General features: G+C 33.4%; 9 protein-coding genes and 3 pseudogenes across 12 annotated transcripts, besides 3 other annotated features; 6 read left to right on the top strand and 6 right to left on the bottom strand.

Annotated features, from left to right (window-relative positions):
- The first annotated feature begins 1,548 nt into the window (after positions 1-1,548).
- Positions 1,549-1,578: a mobile genetic element.
- A 331-nt stretch (positions 1,579-1,909) lies between these two features.
- Positions 1,910-3,660, bottom strand: TVAGG3_0257380 (uncharacterized protein; the record flags this gene model as incomplete). Its single annotated transcript, XM_001324167.2, has 1 exon — positions 2,581-3,660. The coding sequence occupies one exon, from the start codon at positions 3,658-3,660 to the stop codon at positions 2,581-2,583; it is 1,080 nt and encodes a 359-aa protein (XP_001324202.1).
- A 509-nt stretch (positions 3,661-4,169) lies between these two features.
- On the top strand, positions 4,170-4,746 carry TVAGG3_0257370 (uncharacterized protein; the record flags this gene model as incomplete). Its single annotated transcript, XM_001324168.2, has 1 exon — positions 4,170-4,634. The coding sequence occupies one exon, from the start codon at positions 4,170-4,172 to the stop codon at positions 4,632-4,634; it is 465 nt and encodes a 154-aa protein (XP_001324203.1).
- Positions 4,747-5,244: 498 nt separating this feature from the next.
- On the bottom strand, positions 5,245-7,103 carry TVAGG3_0257360 (uncharacterized protein; the record flags this gene model as incomplete). The annotated part of the gene is made up of 1 exon (XM_001324169.1): positions 5,253-7,085. One exon carries the CDS (start codon positions 7,083-7,085, stop codon positions 5,253-5,255), a length of 1,833 nt encoding a protein of 610 aa, XP_001324204.1.
- Positions 7,104-7,367: 264 nt separating this feature from the next.
- TVAGG3_0257350 (ankyrin repeat and SOCS box-containing protein 4 family) lies at positions 7,368-9,473 on the top strand (the record flags this gene model as incomplete). Its single annotated transcript, XM_001324170.1, has 1 exon — positions 7,368-9,473. One exon carries the CDS (start codon positions 7,368-7,370, stop codon positions 9,471-9,473), a length of 2,106 nt encoding a protein of 701 aa, XP_001324205.1.
- A 653-nt stretch (positions 9,474-10,126) lies between these two features.
- On the bottom strand, positions 10,127-10,526 carry TVAGG3_0257340 (calcyphosin family; the record flags this gene model as incomplete). Its single annotated transcript, XM_001324171.1, has 1 exon — positions 10,208-10,498. The coding sequence occupies one exon, from the start codon at positions 10,496-10,498 to the stop codon at positions 10,208-10,210; it is 291 nt and encodes a 96-aa protein (XP_001324206.1).
- A 725-nt stretch (positions 10,527-11,251) lies between these two features.
- Positions 11,252-11,350: a terminal%2Cinverted (terminal inverted repeat of Maverick-3 transposon ID:TVAGG3_0257160).
- Positions 11,252-21,696: part of a mobile genetic element that runs on past the window's edge.
- Positions 12,521-12,883, top strand: TVAGG3_0257330 (uncharacterized protein; the record flags this gene model as incomplete). Its single annotated transcript, XM_051228272.1, has 1 exon — positions 12,521-12,883. One exon carries the CDS (start codon positions 12,521-12,523, stop codon positions 12,881-12,883), a length of 363 nt encoding a protein of 120 aa, XP_051098002.1.
- Positions 13,193-13,997, bottom strand: TVAGG3_0257320 (uncharacterized protein; the record flags this gene model as incomplete). Its single annotated transcript, XM_051228271.1, has 1 exon — positions 13,193-13,997. A coding segment is annotated over one exon (805 nt), but the record flags the coding sequence as incomplete, so codon positions are not given.
- TVAGG3_0257310 lies at positions 14,016-14,972 on the top strand (annotated as a pseudogene). Its single transcript has one exon. A coding segment is annotated over exon 1 (957 nt).
- Positions 16,681-16,836, top strand: TVAGG3_0257300 (uncharacterized protein; the record flags this gene model as incomplete). Its single annotated transcript, XM_051228270.1, has 1 exon — positions 16,681-16,836. One exon carries the CDS (start codon positions 16,681-16,683, stop codon positions 16,834-16,836), a length of 156 nt encoding a protein of 51 aa, XP_051098000.1.
- On the top strand, positions 17,484-19,610 carry TVAGG3_0257290 (annotated as a pseudogene). Its single transcript has one exon. A coding segment is annotated over exon 1 (2,127 nt).
- Positions 20,781-21,367, bottom strand: TVAGG3_0257280 (annotated as a pseudogene). The gene has a single exon. A coding segment is annotated over exon 1 (587 nt).
- Positions 21,391-21,675, bottom strand: TVAGG3_0257270 (uncharacterized protein; the record flags this gene model as incomplete). The annotated part of the gene is made up of 1 exon (XM_051228269.1): positions 21,391-21,675. One exon carries the CDS (start codon positions 21,673-21,675, stop codon positions 21,391-21,393), a length of 285 nt encoding a protein of 94 aa, XP_051097999.1.

Raw genomic sequence — 21,696 nt, 5'->3', positions numbered from 1 at the left:
ATTTGAAATTTGAAAAAAAGATTCAGTTGGGATGACTATTTTGTCAATCAAAATAAATGTGACTTTGAAAATGTTTAATTTCTTTTAATAAGCATTTTTCGATATTTTTCATGAATATTTTTATTTTTCAAGTCTAAATATTCAAATGAATGTTTAGTCTAGCTCAAAAATTATCACTATGAGAAAGTGTTAACAATCACTTTGATCAAATATGAGATAAGAAAAAAGGATACTATTTATATGAATATTTTGTTAAAATAGTCAGATGGCTAACATATGATTATAAAAAAAGTTTTTATATATATATAAGAGATTAACCCTTAAGTTTTTAGTTTTCTGGAATATTAATCCAAATATAAATCGCAAAGCTCGCTTAGCACGGCTTGTTTCTCTTCTTGTTGATCAATCCAATAATTAGACAGACAAGGTCTTGTTAAAGTAGAAACAATATTCTTTGGAAGATGTTCACCATTTGATGCAATTGAGGATAATGCAACACCAAGGATTTCAGAGCAAACAGTGTCTAATTGTTTTCTCTCAATATCCACAATATATATCCGATATGAATACGGAAAACTTTCAATAATTGTTAGGAATTTCAAAAATTTTATGGATACATCATCAAGTGGTAAACTTTTAAATATATAGCAAGGCAAGCATTGATTGCAAGGTTACTCTATATATGTTACTAAATCAGAAAAGAAATCTTACACACATTCAATTTTAAGAGAGTATTCAATTTGATTGCATTTATGCAAATAATTCAATTATCTCAACACATAATGAAGTTTTGGTAAAATTAATAATAATAGATACATCCTTGTATCTAAAAGAATATAAATTGAAAGATATATCCTTTTAGATAATAAAATCATAAAATGAAAAATTTAATGATCTCAAACAAAAACTTTTTTTACTGGAATTTTTCTTGTATTTGGTATGATATTCCTGGAAGATATTAATAATAAGTCATTCCTCTATATATATACTAAAAAATATAGTAATTTGAATCATATTTAGGTTCAGGGTAAGCGAAGCTTACAGGAAATGTTTGATGTCTTATCCAGATATTCTTTACTCAAAAAAATTATGGAATATTTTTTTCTAGGTGAAGAAAAAAAAATGAATAGTTGAAAACTAAGGCAGCGATCTCTTAATGGTGCACAAACCACTTTCTGGGATTCTCTGTATTTTTTGACACCCGAGCTTTATACCCCAATTTTCTAAGGTAAAAAGTTAATACTTTGGGTTGGGAAAAAGTTCTTATAAATCACAATATCGTACCATAAATAGATGTTATACTTTTTTTGTTATTATACATTAAAGATAAAATGGTTTTATGAGGGCACGTAAGTAAAGTGGTAAACGCATCCTTAAAGAGAATAACAAACTTGATTTGTTCAACATCAACTTTAGAAGATATGTATTCAATGATGCTTAAAGCAAATGAAGCAAAGAGCCACATTTCTGTATCAATTGCTTTGTTATCAGATTTGGTTATATCAAACAGTTTCAAAGAGTCTTTCAAACTTAGTGACTTCTTCAAACGAGTAGGTGACAAAAGTGCATACTCTTAAACAACCGTCGGATTTCCGGGTGAAATCGTGACACACTTTCGTCTTTCGTAGGCAGTGGTGGTTGTTACAAAAGGTAACTTCGAATGTAGCGTGAAATCTGCAAAAAAAATTCTGAAATTTGAATGGAGAACACAAAAATTGAATAGTTTACGTCAATAAAAAAGAGAAAAATGAAGCCAATGTGTCTCGAACCTAGGACTTAGAGCAGCAATCCAACTGTTTATCCCATTACACTACATGCATCTCTCACCTCAGTGAATGAGATCAACTATATGATAACTTTTTCCCCATTATATTCTTGTGGAAAAGTGACAAATAGCAACTTTGACCCTCTCTCCTTCTTCAAACATTATATCCAAACACTTCCAGATATAGATAAATTTAAGTCGGCACTTGTTGAAGCAATTCTTAAAACATCACTTGAGTATATGTTCAAGTATGAAAAAGAAGATTCAATTGTTATTTCTATTTCTACATTCATTCTTAATATTTTGAATGCAATCACAGAAAAAGATCAATATTTTGTTTTGGACAAAATCCATGAAATTCTGAAAAAGATTGCAGAACGTTCAAATGTATTGATCTATATACAGATGTTTGTTGTTTTTGCATTGAAAGTTGACTCAATGCTTTTAGAGGATCCGAACCTGAAAAGTTATGAACATTTTGATCAGATCACAAATTGCATTTTCCATTTATTTGATCATCTCGAACATGATGATATTCATTATACTTTATATCAACTTATTTTGAATGCTATCAGCATTATATGCATTTGATTCTTTCAAACTTAGTGACTTCTTCAAACATTATATCCAAACTCTTCCAGATATGGATAAATTTAAGTCACCAGTCGTTGAAGCAATTCTCGAAACATCACTTAAGTATTTGTTCAAGTATGAAAAAGAAGATTCGATTGATATCAGATCTGATTATATGCATTTGATTATTTCAAACTTAGTGACTTCTTTTAATTTACTAGTCAAAATCAAAAAGAATATGTTTAATAAACAGAATTTACATTTGAATAAGGGTTAACAAGTTGGTCCTGTGTTGAAACAGGAGGTGGAGCGTAAGGAGAGTTATTCATCGGTGGAAATGGTTGTTGAGCACCTTGGTATGGATTCATGACTTGTTGAGGCTGATACTGGTTTTTGTTGCCTTGCAGATACTGCATTTGTGGATCTGGATAATCAATTAATTGACCTTGTTGCTGTTGGTAGAATGAGGAGTTGAGTGGTTCCTGTAGCTGTTGTGATAAGTTAGAGTCACGCACATGAGACACGCGCTTTCTGTATACGAAGTAGCAGCAAAAAATAGAAACAAAAATAGTAAATGAGAACATACAAGCGAACATGATTAAAAAGGTGTTACGAGAACGACTGCCTGAGGAGGAGTTTCCGTAGCATGTAGAATAGACAGTTCCTGAGAAATATGCTTGGGAAATGAATCCTGAATCGGTCAAAATTTGGAATTGATGATAACCACATGATCCGCTAATACTTCTATCAGTAGAATCGTAGATGCTGTATTTGCATGTAGTATATCCGGATGAAAACTTGGAAACAAGTACGGTTGGGCCGTTGAAACTTTTAATTTTCTTAGAATAGTCAAAAACGTAGTTAGATTCAATGGCATAATAAGTTATTGAGCTGTACGAACTTGTTAACTCAACTGAATCAGGTAGATTTTGTGTGAAAACACAAACATTTGTTGAAGAATACGGTTTTACTTCAAATTCTGTATTTCCGTATGTTAAATATGAGTATTGGCATAGTCCTTCTTCTAAAATGTAAATGTTAAATTTAACAGTATCATAATTTGAAGCAAGAGAAATTTTAATGTGTGGATATTTGAATAAAAAGGCACTGTTGGAATATCCATTCGTTTTGTACATGTAGCCTTTGTCTAGAAATGAGAAGCTTAATGTAGGGGCTGAATATGTGCTCTTATCAGAATGAGAAAAATAAACAGAAGATCCGTTGATTGTTGGATTGATTTCAATCGCTGTGTTAGTGGAGCCTAATTTTACTGTGTAAATACCTCTTTGATTATATGTATTCAAGCAAATTAACGTGAACATAAAAAAAATCTGATTTTTGCCAAAAAATTTTTGTTCCCAGATCCGCTATGAACGCTTCATAATCAAAATTCATGTTAATGGTTAGCTAGTTTGGACTTTTGGGCAGCAAATGATTCATTAAATTAACTAAATATAGAAAATGAAAATATATTATCAACAAATATTCATACTTATTAAATATAAAGTATTTGCCTCAATTGTGTTGATGCAAATTAGATAGACGATCAACATCTAATCTATTATATTTACCAGATAGGATTTTTCGAAAAAAATTAGTATCAAAGTGACAATAATCTTTATGGATCGAATTTGTTAGCTCTACAAAAAACCAATAGGATTGATTGAAATCATTTTCCTTGGAAAATTTTTGGTAAATTTCCGCTAATAATTCACTCTGAGAGGTCTAATTGCGCAAAATATTGAACAATGAATATCAGGATCAATATTTTCGATATGAAAATACCTCACATCAAATATTGTAAAATTGGACGGTTTTGACAGTTGTTCTCATGTCCAACGGCATGGAAGACTCATTAAACGAAAACGATCTTTTATTCCAATCTTATTACCAAGAATTACAGCTCATCTTTAACAATGTTGATGCATCTGTTATTAAAACTGCAATTCTCGATTATAAAGAATGGGATGCAATTGTCCAAGCTCTCATTCAAAAAGATGATAAAAAAGATCGGTTTCTTGATCAAAATGAACAAGAATACGAAGAACCTGAGCGTCAAACCTCAAACTTACAATTCGGTTTTCCTACGAACGCTACAGTCTTTGAAACGCAATGTCGCTTATACTTACCAGAGTCCCTTATCTCAATTGATATGGACTTGGATTTGTTCGGTAATTTCGAACAATCAGATATTAAAGCTTTACAGCAAAAGCCTTACATAGCACAATCGATAAACGCAGCTGCAATGGTGCCATCACACATTCCAGCACGTGCTAGCAGCGGCCAAATGTTTTGATTCCCTATTTAGAAAATCTATGGTCGCAGGTTTTCTGATTTTAAACTTATTTATTATTATTTTCTTTCAAAGTAAATTTACTGTTTGACTTTATTTTTCTCAAATCTTGAATAAGGAGTTCAAAAATTTATTGTAAATTTCTTGAATCTTACAAAAAATGCAGAATTGATTATCTTCCATTTAAGCAATTAATGGATTTTATGATAGTTGGCTGTCTTAACTCCATAAACATCTAAAATTTAAATCAAATATTTCACTGTTATGAATGTTCAGGTCTTGAATTCATATAAATTTCACCAGTTCTTGATATCCTAACTGGCCGAATCAACATATTTCTTAAAATATTTGATACAGACCATTCAATATAGCAAAATCCATATGTTCAATTCAAAATTTGGACTTTTTTAGATGAGACAGATTTGTTCCAATAAAAACATTGTTTCAATTTTGAAGATGCTGTTAGGATCATTTACATGCCTTTATTATCTGGCCAATATCAGTTTCGAGTAATCCTAAAATGGAATAAAAATCAGATTCTTACTGGAATTTCCATATATCAAACAATTTTTGGTACATCTCAAAAAATAATACTTTAATTATTTGAAAGAATTCGTACATTTATTTATATTTATCAAATATATTAGAAATAATAGCAAAATCATAAGAGTATATATGAGAATTAGAAACAGTAAGTATTTCAAGCCAGTCTTTGACTTTATCTGGAGTTGCAATCGGGAAATCGAGATTGCCTAAATAATCAACAACGTTTTTGATATGAGCCAATACTTCTGTACCGAAATTAATAACTTTCTGATCAGATCCAGAAAGAATTGATATCAAAGACAAAGCATTGAAGTATATATCAAGTTGAGATTCAATACTTTGGCACTGATGGTCCAAAATTACGTAACTTTTCATAACATCTATAGATTCTTCAACAAAACCTTTGTTGAAGTAAGCACAAACGGCAAGAGAATATATATCAAATGTTACATCTGTAAGGAACTTCTTATTTAATTCAATAATTATTTCAGATGTAACATCAAAAGCAGATAAATGGGGCAAAAGTGATTGGAAGCCTTCTAAGTCTGTAACATATTGCAATATTTCGTTGATTTCGTTTGGAGGAAGGATCTCACAAAGAATTGATACTTTTGTTTTGTCTGGAACATTCGCAGAGGCTTTCACGAGGTTAAGAGCAAACTTATAATCCATTTTATTGCGAACACACTGGTTTACAATTGATTTCAACATGGTTTCGCCGTATGGAATATAAGGTTCATCGAAAACAGTCCTCAAAAACGATTCAGAGAGTTCGTATGTGGATACAAACTTTGTTATATCATCATTAAGTGTACTAGACCTCTTTGACATCTCATTTTCCAAAACTTTTCTGAATGCAGTAGGGAGAACATCGTCATTTGCTGTTTCCAAGAATACTTCTGTGATAGGAGTGCTCTTTGGAATGTTAGGAACGATGTTTGCAAATTTATTATGTCCACATTTTGAGAAAATCAATTTGAAGACGTCATCATAAGGCCACAATGCAGCACAGTTCTTAACTGTCTCGTAATCATTGCTGTCCAAGGCTAATTGAGTAACTAAAAGTGAAAAATCATTTCTATTATTTATAATTTTGATAAAATTAAAGCCTAAAGCCGAATTTGGACTGTGGCGTACAATATTTTCGACAAGTTCGGATGTTTTCTCGGGATGTCCAATGTAATTTATTGAATTTTGGAAATTATTGAAGTTTTGTACAAGAGTTTGTGGTTCTATATTCTGTTCAATCGTTGTTAAGATAGCTGTAGATATATCCGGTTGATTAACAGACTTTGATGCTGCAAAGAAATGTTGAATAAGTAAATCTCGGGAATCTTTAAAGAATAAAGCAACCGAAATATTCGGAGTAAGCCATTCACTAACTTGCTTTACAGAATCTGGATATAATTTGAGGGATTGAGGAACTAAAAGTAAAATTTCGTCAAAATTAATTTGCGCAAAATTAGAAATTAGATTTGGTTTGCGTGAAAAAAGTGTAACAGCTGTGAATCGTAGCGCAATTCCACGCAACGGATGAAAAACTGAAATTAATGAACCCAAAGCTTTGTTTATTTGATTGATATCTTCGGTAGCAGATGAAATTAGCAATGCAGTATAAAGTCGTGGAATCAAAATTTCATTTTGAAAAGCAAAATCGAAAGCTTTTTGTAATTGTTCTTGTGAAAACTTGTTTTTGTCAGAAATGCATTTCTGAAACGCGGAGAAATATGTAAGGCATTCAGAATGAACTTGAACATACAATTCGATTGGAAGATTTGAATTTAATATTTTTAAAACTGAAAGAGAATTGCTAACAATTTGAAATATGTCAACTGAATCATATAAAACATCATCAGCCTTTGCCAACTGGTTCTCAAAATCAGTGATAATTGCTTCAAAATCTTGCATTTTTTTAAAACTTTTTTTGCCTTATCGAACTTTACAATTTGTAAACTTCGAAGAATTTGATTCGACCAGACATATGTTATTCTCTTGATTGATTTTCCACCACTTGATCTTTGTTAGTCAGATTCATAGAATGTTTAAATAATTATCTCCTTTGGAGAAAGAAATACGTTATTATATCCGAAATCTTTTGGTTTTTGTTTTTTTACATATGTATTGTATAGCATCCATTTCTCCCAATGATTTATATGGTAAGGTAAAATTGGGTCCTTTTTAAAATTATTAATGTCTGACCAAGACATTGATTCGAATAAATACAGCAAATTGCGAGGTATCTATAAGTACTACATCGATTCATACAATGCACTGTATCAGCTAAAAACGGGAAAAGACGAAGAATTAAACGAGATTTACAAAATGATCAAAACAGAATTGATTGATTCAAAGAAATATCCACCTAATAAGATCATGAAAGATATTTCAAATATCATTCAGTATAATAATCGCTATACAAAGTCATATTTATCTCTTGCCAAACTTATATATGATGATTATCATGTTCAAGCGGTCAATAATGTTGAGTCTGCTTTTATATACCTGTTTTACAAAGAATACAGTATTAAATTAGACGAATCTGTTGATTTCGAAAAGATTAAATTTAAAAATCTGGACATTCATGCAGAAAATGTAATTTACAGAGCAATTATGAATAATGACAAAGAAAGATTCATCACATTCACAGAAAGAGATGGATTTGATAAAAAACAAAAACTTAAAAGCGATTTATATCCATATTCTAGGAAAGGACATTCATTACTTGAATTATGTTGTTACCATGGAGCAGTTGATTGTTTTAAGTTTTTAAGAACGAAATTTGACTCAAAAATAACTCAAACATGTCTAGAATTATCATTTTTAGGTGGAAATCAAGAGATCATGAGTGAATGTTTGAAATATAAAACTCCAAATAGAGAATGCATGAGATATGCTATTATTTTACACAACATTGATTTTATTACATTCTTGATGAATGAATACAATTTGAAGATTGATTTATGTTATTGTGGAAATTACAATAATCTTGAATCATTTTTAGTTTATTTCGATCAAACTAATTATATTAACAAATGCTTTGCTTATTCATGGATGTTTAATATTCCATCCTTTTGCGAATACTTCCTTTCACATGGTGCAAATATTAATGAAAAAGATATTTGCGGACAAACGGTACTTCGTATTGCAGTAGATAGAAATTACAAAGAAATATCTGAACTTCTTATTACACATGGTGCAAATATCAATGAAAAAATTGATTGTGGAAGAACCGCACTTCATATTGCAGCAAAGAATAATAATAAAGAAATAGTCGAACTTCTTATTTCACATGGTGCAAATATCAATGAAAAAGATAATAATAAAGACTCTGCTCTTCATACTGCAACAATACTTAATAATAAAGAAATTGCAGAAGTTCTTATTTCACATGGTGCAAATATCAATGAAAAAAATAATGATGGATACACAACTCTTCTTCTTGCAGCAAAGAATAATAATAAAGAAATAGTCGAACTTCTTATTTCACATGGTGCAAATATCAATGAAAAAGATAATAATAAAGACTCTGCTCTTCATACTGCAACAATACTTAATAATAAAGAAATTGCAGAAGTTCTTATTTCACATGGTGCAAATATCAATGAAAAAAATAATGATGGATACACAACTCTTCTTCTTGCAGCAAAGAATAATAATAAAGAAATAGTCGAACTTCTTATTTCACATGGTGCAAATATCAATGAAAAAGATAATAATAAAGACTCTGCTCTTCATACTGCAACAATACTTAATAATAAAGAAATTGCAGAAGTTCTTATTTCACATGGTGCAAATATCAATGAAAAAAATAATGATGGATACACAACTCTTCTTCTTGCAGCAAAGAATAATTCTAAAGAAACAGCCGAAGTTCTTCTTTTACATGGTGCAAATATTCATGAAAAAGATGAAGATGGAAAGACCGCTCTTCATACTGCAGCAGAATATAATAAAGCAGAAACAGCCGAAGTTCTTCTTTCACATGGTGCAAATATTGATGAAAAAGATAATGATGGAAGAACCGCTCTTCATCTTGCAGCATATAATAAATGTAAAGAAATAGTCGAAGTTCTTCTTTCACATGGTGCAAACATCAATGAAAAAGATAAATATGGAAGAACCGCTCTTCATCTTGCAGCATATAATAATCGTAAAGAAGCAGCTGAACTTCTTCTTTCACATGGCGCAGACATCAATGAAAAAGATAATGATGGAAGAACTGCTCTTCATTATGCAGCAAAGTATTATAATGAAGAAACAGCTGAAGTTCTTATTTCACACGGCGCAAAAGAATAATATTTCTATATAAGATGCTATTCTTTCTTATCTGATATTTTCGATTATGAATCAGAATGGAATTTAATAAATAAAATTTATACATGATCAAATGATTTTATATTGATAAATTATTTTCCTTTTTTTATATAGGTCATTAAGAGTTTTATTCGCAGATAAGCTATTCATACTCTTGATTCTTTCACTTGAGATTAAATTAAAAATCATCAATTGGTCTGGCATTTTCAACGCATTTTTAAATATGCGTCATCTTTTGGCACATATGTGAAAATTTTCTAAAATGAGTGTATAATATTTACTTTGCAAAATTTTGGATCGACAATTTTTTATAATTGGTTGAACAAATGTTCATTCTTTTTCCAACTAGATTTTTCCATTCAATATCCTATGTTGAAATAATTATCCGCTGTAAATTAGCTAAGATGTTCAAATATAGAGTGTTATGCGGTCCATTTTTACAACATTTATTAATTTCATTAAATTTATGGATGATAATAGTGATTTTAACAAACAAAATATCAAATAAATGATTTCTTATTGAAATCATGAATTTTTTAGATTGCTCAATACTAATTTTTTATATTTTATTGCCACGAAAGAGAAATAACTTGATGAACCGTGAATAAAAATCAAGAATTTAACATTAATTTGTTGTGATTTTGTAATTCAAAAATAAGTAAATTATTTAGAAAAGAGCAAGTAGTAAAATATAAATAAAAAATAAGTACGCGGAATTACTGGGCTAATCCCCACATTCCATTCATAACATTTGCCCATTCTTCATCAGACTTAATATATTGGCTATATTCTTGGAAATATGTACTAAATCCAGAAAGTTGGAACTTTCCATCTCTATCAGCATCAAAGCATTTCATCATGTGTGATTTAAATATTTCTTTTGTCATTCTTCTGCCGAAGAAATTAACAAAGTCTCCATCTCCGAAGCGAGTATCAAGCTCGTCAATATCTACAACATCATCACCATCGGTATCAAGTTTTTTGTAGGCGCCTTGTATAAATTTCATTCTTTCTTTAGGAATTGCAGGGCTGAAGGGTGTCGGAAAGTGAGGTGACGCGATTTCGAGTATTACTCGTATCTTCTGTTGTTGTAAAGATATTAATGATATTGAAATCTTCGATACTTCCAGTCTATTGAAATTTTTTTACTAAGCTTTAAGGTAGGTTATCTTATATCCCGATTTTTATGATAAAAAGGAAATATTTTTGATCGGCAAAAAGCTATTATAATTTTTCATATATTATTAATATTTTAGCTAAATATTTTATATCAGCAATAAAAAAACTTGCAATACATGGATAATTATTTGGTAAATTAAGCTTTGGAGCAGTGCATTCACAATACTTTAGACTAATTAAAAAAAATATCATTAGTTATTGTCATTTGGTTCTGAATCTCCGGTGAAGCTTCGGATACGACCGAACAATATCTATCGTCTGACATTCTTTCAACCACTAAATTTAATAATTAATAATAAATGATTTTTGTGGCTAGTTATTCAGAGTTAGATTATGCCATAATATTTGCTAATTTTAACGAGTTCATTGAATTTTGATTTAAAATTATTCAACAATAATAGTGTTATATTAATACAAGTTAATAATTAAATTTCCACTAAGAATATAATATCGATGAAATATTCAAAATAAAAATTGAATGGTGTAAATATTGGATTAGAATTGTAAATTTCAGAAAATATGGGATCCGATTGAAAAGAATCAGAAATTTTGAGATACTTGTATCAACAAAATGTGTAGAAAAAAAAAAAAAAAAAAAAAAAAAAAAAAAAGGTAGTGGGGCTTCCAGGCACTTCGTGCCCTCTAGCCCCGAAGATGTTTAGTATAAATGAAGTTCTTATATACGGGTCTTCCAGGAGCTTTTCACAAATTATATATGTTTTCATGTTTTGTCAAGACTTCTTCGTAAAATCAGACAAAAATAATGTTTAGGGTAGAAGGTTAGATATAACCTCTTTTCTAACCTCTTTTCTACCCTCTTGAATTTTCAAGACTTCTTCGTACATGTTTTGTCACTTTTCTGTCACTTTTCAGGAAAAAAATTTTTATTATTATATATAAATGAATTTTACAAAGTTACCGTTCTTTGGAAATAAGAGTAAATGTAAAGATATTATATTGAGAGAACTTAAGAAACTACCGAATGGTCTAACATTTGTAGATTGTTCGGTGGAAGTTTCTATATATCCCATTTGTGCCATACTGTATTTCCTGACTCAAAGATTATATGCAATGACTTCGACAACTATATGAACCGTCTCAAACATATTCCAGACACTAACAAAATATTGAAAGAGTTAAAAGAAAAGATACCTATAGGTAAGATGGAACGTATACCATTAGATAAGAAAAATATTGTGAGAGAGGTTTTGAAAAAAGCAGAATATATAGACTGGGATAGTATATCTGCTAGACTATTATATAGTGGTGCTATAAGAGTTCATGACATTGAAACACTTATGTCAAAAGTTTTATATCTCAATTATACAAATGTTTTCAAAGAGGACATAGAAAAATATATTGAGGGTATAGAGTTTGTGAGATGTCATTGGACAGAGTTGTATGAAAAATATAAAGACAAGGAAAATGTTTTCTTTATGGTGGACCCACCGTTCTATAACACATGGGATTTTCAATACCAAGTAGACTGGACTTTGAGAGACTCTTTAGAAACTTTAGACGTTTTACATAACCATCCATGCTTTTACTTTACATCCGATAAAAGTGGTTTGGAAAGTGTCATGAGATGGTTAGAGGACATACATGACTATGAGTTTATATATGACAAGATAGAATATGAGAGAGGTCCTATAAACTGGAGAAAGTGTCATAACAAAGAAATTTTATAGTAAGTAAATGTGGTTTGAAATAGGACTACTTGTTTTAGGTTTTTTCCATTGTGTCATTTACTTATTTGACGTGGCAGAAAGATATAGAGAATATGAAGATGAACCAATGCCTGCAAATGTTCAGTATATGTACTCGTAAGAGATATTTTTATCTAATATTAAATGGACGCACAGAACTTAGCGAATGCACAGCAACCTGGACAACCAAACCCAGAGAATATTCCAAATGAAGTTAGAATACAAACTGCAATGGCAAACTATGGTCAAGTGCCAACAGATGTACAAATGCAAACTGCCATGTCAAATGACGCTGCGTTAGGTTTGCCACCATGGTATGCAAATATGAGATGGAAAGAGTTTTATACAAACCCTGAAGTGGGATATAAACAACTTTATGCAGATGACGCGAACACAGGAGTTGACCCAGAATATGTTTTCTACCAGAGGAGAAACAGAATGTATGAGCTCCAGTTAAAGAATGCTATGGAACTCAACAGGAAACGTAAGAGACTAGGCGGACATTAGATTTTTACATATAGTAAAATGGGTTTCTTCAGTAAGATAGGAAACTTCTTTCGAAATGTTGGAAGAGGTATATGGAATGGAATAAAAACCGTAGGAAGAGGAATTTGGAACGGTGTCAAAAATATTGGTAAAAGAGTAGGTCAGTTCGTTGGTATTATACCCAAAGACCCTGAACCAGAAGAGCAAGCTCCTGTTATACAACAGCCTGAACCTGCACCACAGTCTAGTTGGCAACCAAATCCAACACCTCAACCGTATTAAAAAATTATATTTTTACTGTTCGATAGTAGTTGTATATGAAACTAAGTTCTAAGTAAAACGCATGGTATAATGGAATTATTCTTTTTCTTCCATCTGTAGTAAACCATACTTGAAAGTCTGAAATACTTCCACTTGGTGGTTCGTATAACTTTGTAGGTTTTTCGTAAAAGTCATTTGCCAAGCATAAGAAAGAGTTTTGGGCGCCAGAAAATGAAGCATGAACTATAATAGCAGCTGGGTCGAAAACATCTTTAAATAAATATGGTTCATCTCTTGCATATCGACTGTAAATATTTGCTAAAGGAAGTTCGACTTTCTGATTTAACATTCTTTGCAAATAATACCATGACATTGCAGTGAATTCTGTATATATTTGTTCGTCTTTCTTTGGATTGTCTTCGTAGATTTGAAATGACACTTGTGAATTTTGTTTGTCATATACAATTCTCACATAAAGTGTGCTCTCGGTATTTGCATATTCATCAGCATATTTTGCATAACATGAATTTATTTTATCTTCTATATTTTTTAACGCAGTCTGTAGAGAAGATGAAAGGTCAACTTGTATTAGCTCAATTTCTTCCCACATTTTTCGTTTCCCTTCAGATATATAATCTATATGAAACCTTACAATAAATGGAAAACTTTTATCTTCTACAGACACAAACTTCATTCTACGAAAGCCAATAGCTTTTGTGACAGATGGGTCTCTTAGCCATCTTAATGGGTAGTCAAAACGATAGCCTTCATGCTTTACGGTCTCTGTCTCAAACTTTTGACCGACATTCGTAAAAAGTTCATCTAATGGTTTAGTTGTAGCAACTCTTGAATTTTCTTTTTCTATTGAAAGCATATTTTATCTAGAATAAAAATGTCGAAAGAAACAGCGTCTATGAGAGAAATACAACACAACCGACAACTCATTATGCAAGCTCTAAATAAGAACACAACAAACTTTTCAAACTATTCTAAGATATCTGAGTCATTGAAAGAAGGAAACTTAAAACTGACGATAAACCCATGACAGACGAGTTTCTGTTTCAAGACAGTAAGAACCATACTGTTTGTATAAATCCAACAAAAAGAACTTTAAACGAGAAACCTATAGATGAACTTCTTTTGAAAGCAGATATTGACAACAAAGCTGACAAAGAGTATGTCATTGAAAAAGTTCAAGAAGAACATGACAGAGCAGATGCAACATATGCAACAAAAGAGGATGTTGAAAAGAAAGCTGACAAAGAGTATGTTGACGATGAGTTAGCATATCTGGCTAGTGGGTTAGTGAAGAAGGCAGATAAGGAATATGTGGATGAAAAAGACAATGAAATTATAAAAAGGGTTGAATGGTACCATGAACGGACATCGAAGATTTTAGAAGGTAAAGCCAATACAGGGTGGGTTTCAGGATGTTTAGACCTTAAAGCCGACAAAGAAACTGTAGATATGTTGACACAAACGGTTTCAAGTCATACCAGAGGTTTAATGGAAGATGGACAACAGTTGAAAGAGCTTGAGAAAGGTGTTACAGAGTTAAGGAATACAAAAGCAGACTCGACATGGATAAAAGGATATGTAGATGCAACAAAAGAGTATTTTTCACATGGACAGAAGGAACATACCCACAAAAATATCATAGACATAGCATCTCTGACGTAAATGAACTTGAAGAAAAGTTATATAAAAAAGCAGACAAAACAGAGCTTCAAACATTAAAGACAGAAATACTTCAAACAGTATATCCTATAGGTTCTATTTATACGTCAATGAACTCTACCAGACCAGAAGTAGTACTTGGTTTTGGAACTTGGACTCAAATAGTCGACAGGTTTTTGTATTGTGCAAACTCTTCAAAGGAAACAGGTGGAAGTAAAACGATTTCAGGTGAAAACCTACCTGCACACAGTCACTACATAAATTTAACTACAGCTGAAGCAGGTTGGCATAAGCATAGATATTGGGATTGGACAGGAATGACAAAAGGTAAAGGATATGATGTTAAAGACGACGTTAAGTTTGCTATAAATTGTTACTGGAGATGACACTCAGGGAGGGAAGCCATACACATCGCATTACAGGATATCAAACAACGGGACAAGTAAAGACTACATGCCACCTTACATGACAGTTTACGCATGGTATAGAATTGCTTAGTCGTCATTTTCAACTTCTTTAGCATATTCGTCAGGAGTTGTCTTATATTTGTTAGGAACTGTCTTTGAAAGTATACCACCTTGAACTTTGACAAGTTTGAAACGAGGTCTGACAATAGTAGTTTTATCTTCTGCTTGCAGTCTGTACATTTTGCCATGTTTGCCTAAAACTTCATAATATTCTCTTGTATACTTTCTTCTATTTTTACGAACACGAATGCGAGTACCTGTCGAGTTCCCATTGTTGTCATAGTCAATAGTATTTTCATATGGGTCGCCGTTAGGATTTCTATTTTTACTTTGTCACCTTTCTTAAGTTTGAAGCTGGCATTCTTTCTTGTTTTGTCTTTTGACTAAACTATTAAATATATAGTCTTCTCTAAGTCAGGGTTGTTTTTCATTTCTTCGGGGAGTGGTTTCCCAAACCTTTTTGTTTACGGCTATTGTAAATATTTAAAACTTGTCTCATCTTTGCCATGGAGAAATGTCTATATTTGTCGTCATATGACATTTCATTTGCTTCACCACCTTGTGGTTGGTTTAAGTCTCTTAAGATTTTTATACAACTGTCAATGACACCAGAGCAGAATGGTTTTGGTCGACAATGAATATTGGTTTACATTTTTTGAACGCAGATAGTTTTTAATATCGTCTGATTTGAGAAACGTTCACAGTCAGATGTCAGTTTTGTTGGATGGTATTTGTCAACGAATATTGTCAAAGCAGTTTTTACATCTAAAATATTTTGGACTGTAATGGTATAGCTTCACAGTATCTTGTGTTTTGACCAACAAATATTAGCCAGTATGGTGGTCCATTGTTCTAACTCTCGGAATGTTTTCCAAGATATCCATAAACCAAGCATTGGTGTGTAACTAAAGATTTTTATCATGAGTGCTTTCTTTGTTGCCTTAGAAACATAGGGGTCCTTGTTTGGATTCGTCATTTTTACCCTATAAGAAATGGGTTTATTTGGCGCATTAGCAGGAGTTGCATCCAGATTTTTGCCCGCAGTTGGAACAATAGCTAGAGGTGTATTTGGAGTTGGAAGGAAGATTTTGAGTACATTAGGTATACTTAAAGAGAAAGCACAACCTATTATACAAACTGTACAGAAAGGTTGGATGTAGCACGAGATGCAGCAAATCTTATTCCAAATCCTGAAACAAGAGGAAAAGTTCAAGGATGGATGGACAATGTAGGAAGACAAGCAGGAAACTACTATAAACAAAGCAAATGACTACTATAACCAAGCAGGACACTACATGGACCAAGGTGAAAGATTCTTTAACAAGAGATATAACCATGCACAACAATGGGTAAACAATAACCAACCTCAACCGCCTCAAACGTGGGGAATGTAAAGTTTTTTACTGAGATGAAATGAACAATACAGCATTGAGACAAATGGGTTCAAGATGGATTTGTCGACTTCCAGCAGTTACACAACCACGTGTTTGTCAAGTTCTTCCTATACCTCAAGAAGTTTTAGACCGACTTAAAAAACCTAAACAACCAGTTGAAAACAAACCAAACTAAAATTTTTTACTGAGATGAAATGACCGAAGAAGTTGAAACGGTAGATTTGACACCACAAACAAAAAGTTCAGAACCATTGTCAAAACCTGTCAAAGAACTTACAGATGAAGAGAAAAATTCAATAATAGAAAGTGCCAGGTCTGGAAATACAAACCCTAACTACAAAGTCACTTTTCATAGAAATGGAACGGCTAGTATCTCAAAAAAGAAACAGACTCTCACAAATAAAATATTGAAGTCTGAAGGAGCTTTCGAGACAACAGATGGAAAAGTTTACTTCACTGACCAACAGTTCATTATAGAACATCTCATTGACTTAGAGTCGAAATATTCTAAACTTTACAAACAAACACAAAAAGTTGAAAGGAAAACAAAAACTAAATGGCATATGATATTTATGAAGATGTTGACGACACAACCATACCTGCAAGTGAGTAAAGTCAGAGGAACCGAAAAGTGACGAAAAACCGATAGAAGAAGAAACCAAAAACTGAAGATAAACCAAAACCAAAGTTAGTTTCCAAACTAAACCAAGTCAACCTTCATTAGCTGGTATGGGTTGGCGTCAAAGACTTATGGCAGCAGGCGGTTATGTAAAGTAAAGAAAAAAATATTTTTTTATTTTTATAAAAATGCCCCCATATAGAATGGATAGAAGTCTGCTAGAATAAAAGCAGAGTTAGAAAGATATGGTTGGAAAGTTTCAAAGAAGTTTAAATATAGGAAGGGAAGACCCATAAAAGTCTATGACAAATTGTCTGGTCTTCGCTATGAAATGGACTTGGAAACAGCACGCGCAAATTATCCAAACAGACTAGAGAGGTTAGAAGAAGAACGTCTTATGGACATGCCTTTCGATGTTAGTGAACCTCAAGTTGAAGGACACGACGGCTTTGCCAGATTCTACTGGAAACATGACGAACAATTGCATCCTTTGAGAAGGAAAAAAGGAAAAGGTGAAGACGCACATGCTCCCATGGAAAGAACAAGATATGCATATGAAAGTATCGTGAAGTTAGAAGTCAAATTACATCTGGTCGAACCTTTACAGTAAACTTTGACGAAGGAAAGAACAAAGAAGGCTTCATGGGAGTACTTGCTGCAATTCAAGACGGAAATAAGAAAGGATACAATCTCAGATACCATAACAGATTTGGATGGTCACATTTACTATGCACATGGCAATGTCACAACAGCTGCAATGCTTCTTGACGCTTTCAAGACTACAAAGAGAGAACAAATGGTTGACTCCGACTCAGACATTTTGAATGCAATTGAAGGAATTGCAAGTGTAAGTTCGAATGGTACCAACCTAACCCTCAAGCAGTCAGACAACATGCTGGATACTTCCCGTTCATAAATAAGTCTGACATTGACTTGACAAGGTATGGAATTTACAATTCAATTGAAACAATTGTCAATGAACCTTGTATTCTTACATGTCTCAGGAACTCTGGTCTTGTTACAGATGAGAAGATGAAGTATCTTGAGTCATGTGTGAAGACAAGGTACATTCTCAGAGGTCAATTGGCAAAAATTGCACCGTTGGCAAATGTCAATATCCGAGTCAACATACCTACAGCTAAAGGTTCTTCACATGACGACTATGTTGTTGACAAAGACTTACCATGGTTGAAGATTGTAATTGTCCACAACCACTTCATGTTGAACGAAAGTCTTACAAACCCATTGTTCGGAAAAGGCAAGTGCAACATTGTCAGAGCTGTAAACATTCTTTTCGAGAAAGGTTTGTTGGAACCAATTCCAGATGACAAGCTGACAGAAACTTTTGTACCAAAAGACGAAACAAACTTTTCATTGTTAGCAAGACCAAAAGTTGTTCCAGACAAAGTTATAGCACAAAAGAAGTACAGTTCCAAAAGGAGTTGGATTGTTCGGATACCAACCTGAACCAGAAGAACTTCCAATGAGGTTGCAAGAACTTCAAGATGCTATAAACAAACTTCCATTGAGACATCCAATTGACGTCAAATTGTATTGGAGAGCATCTGAGTTAGGTCAGAAGGTTTTATATGAAACAGGTTGCTTCGACGATGTTTATGAGATAGCAGGCGAAGTTTCTCAGAAGATAAGAGACTCACTTGAATTTCCACGAACTGGACCCATTGGTTGCGACAAGTTCGACTCAGATGAAAAGATATACTATGTCGACCTTAACGCTGCGTACATGAGGTTCGTCCAATATATCCCGACTGGAATTCCAAACGAAGATGAGTTCCCAGGAAGGAACTATACAGTTGGAAAAGTCATACAACAACTGTATGATATTAGGAAAGCTTCAAACCCCAAACTTGCAATGACACTCAAATTGCTTATGAATTCGACATGGGGATATTCCATTAAGAAACCTCAAGAGATGAAGAGTAAACATTATGAGAAGGTCGACAACTTTGTTGAAAGGTTTTCTCCTTTTGTTTTGAAGTACGAATTCACTCAAGGTCAAAGTGGCTTAGTAACCACAGTAAAACCTATTGTCGAACATTGGTCTTACCCTCAGTTCGCAAAGGCAGTCCTTGACAACTACAACAAATTCTTCTCCGAAGTCAAATCCAAAGTGAAGGTTTACTATGAGAACATTGACGCACTCATGACGAACGAAGAAGGCTATAACAAACTCATTGAAATGGGTGGTCGGTGAAAAGATGGGTCAATTCAAATTGGACAAAATTTTCACCGAAGTTCATGTCCTCTCCAAGCGTAAGTACTGGGGCATACTTGAAGACGGCACAGAAATAAAACATTGCATGAAATAAAAAATTTTTATTCGAATTTGAATCGGACAGGTCGAGTTACACCATTCTTGGTCTCAAACTCATATATAACCTGTTTGTTGTATTTTCGTCGACTATGGCACGAGACACGAACATTGACCAAACGGACAAAAAGTGTCATTTCAGATGGTCGCAGCCAATCGCATTCGAGCACTTCGAAGAAGCCTTACGTTCCAAGGGAGAGGGTGTCTGGTGCAAGGCAGAGGTCATGAACTCTACGAGCAGTACATCCTCAATGCCTGGGAGGACAAATCGTCCTTGGATTGGCAATTCTACCAACTCCTCTGGGACGACCTCCTACGCAACTGGGATGACGAAAGAGTCCAATTCAGGGTCAGGAACTACTTGTCCAAATTACCCTTAATTTAACCTACTTAACTAAATAAACACCTAAATTTACTTGGGGTTTCCCCCTAAAATAAAATTTTTTTACTCTTAGAACCACTCGAGGTTCTCCTTACGGTTGTTGAGCTTGTCACCGTCAATGTGTCTGACCTTCGTCTTCTTGTTGGATTTGGAACCCATTGATTGCGACAAGCTTGCCCATGGAGATTGAACCGCGATTCCGAAGGTTAAGGTTCAAGTGTCCCAAGTTGTTGAGGACTGGGGTAAGAACCTTGCCTGTCTCCTTGTTGCGGATTTGGTATGGGTAGGGTTGGGAAATTTCGTAAGCGTCATCGGCAACAAGGGTTGCCCAAACTTCCTCTTCTTCGTGTTTCTCTTCTTCCTCTTCTTCCTCTTCTTCCTCTTCTTCCTCGACAATTCCTTCTTCAATTCTGTGTTCACGAATTACGGTGTTGGAGGTTCTGTCCTTTCCGAGTACCTTCCAGATGGCGTCTATCTCTTCGAAGAAACGGTAGATGAGTCTGGCAAGGTCTCGGTTCTCTCTCTCGTAAATGCGCAAGGTTTCCGTCAAATCATTCAGGATTTCTCATTGGAAGCTTGGTTCATGAGGACATCACTTTAGCTTCATCTCTTCCATAAGACTACTTTGGAGAGTCTTAACGGTGTTTGTCAGATGAGCTTTCAAATTCAAAATTTGAATTTGAACTGGGCGCTTGTCTGGCAACATTGAAAGGACATCTGCCATTGTGTTCGGCTTCGGTGCTTGTTCGGACATCGAAAAAATGAAGTGGTTTGAGAATGACGGTTTTACTTCAAAAAGCTTGTTATGACGGTTAAGTCATACAACAAGTTTAAAATAATATCTTGTTCTTCTTCTGAACGTTTGTTGTCTCTTCCGATAAAAGTTTCGAACATGAGAACCAAAAAACGTTTTTTGAGATTGCGGAAGAGTTCAGGCAAACGTTCATATTCTGGATATGTTGGGAGCAGTTCGAAACATCTGAGCTGACTTTCGGACAAAATTGGGACAATGTCAGAAAATTCATCTTTGGTCGGACTGCTTGAAGGTAAGTCCCTTACATGTAAGTAGCTCTGGTAAAGTCTTCTCATTTCTGCTAACTTTTGGAGTATAGCTTCGTAGTTTAGAAGTTTTAATTTTAATTGTCTTATTCCACTCTTTACTTCTAAACGGTAACTATCCATGAGGTCAAGAGTAGCTTTGGTAGCTTTAAGTGGAGCTATCTGTTCTTCTTGACTTGTGCAATTTTGGTTGCAATTGTGGTTTGAGCTCCTTCAAGTTCGCCGTCTATGTCGTTCTCAACACCTTCAACCATAGCTTGAAACTCTTCATCGGTCCATTGAGATTGGTGTGGGACGAATTTAACTTGCTTCATTCAAAAAAGAAAAAAAAATGTTTTTACTCAAAGCGTGCCATATAGATGGCTATAAGAAACTTACCAGAAGGCTTCTTCTTCACATGAGTCTTCGGCAACTTGAGAGTTCTTGTTGGAGTTGGGTCTGGAATTTCAATTCTCTCTCGAGCGCAACAACAGATGTCAGAATAACATTCCCCACTGTCTTTCTTGCCACCATAAATTGTGTATTGACCGAACTTGCATTTGCAGGAAGACCGGTCAATACAAGGTTCACAGTTGAAATAGTTGTACACAAACCTGTTGAGTACGAGTGTGAGTAAAAACATAAAAAAAGTGAAGTTAAAATG

This window comes from Trichomonas vaginalis, chromosome V (genome assembly GCF_026262505.1).
Source record: "Trichomonas vaginalis G3 chromosome V, whole genome shotgun sequence".
NCBI lineage: Eukaryota > Parabasalia > Trichomonadida > Trichomonadidae > Trichomonas > Trichomonas vaginalis.
The sequence above is the reverse complement of the archived record's forward strand: the minus strand, read 5'-3'. Positions and strand labels throughout refer to the sequence as shown.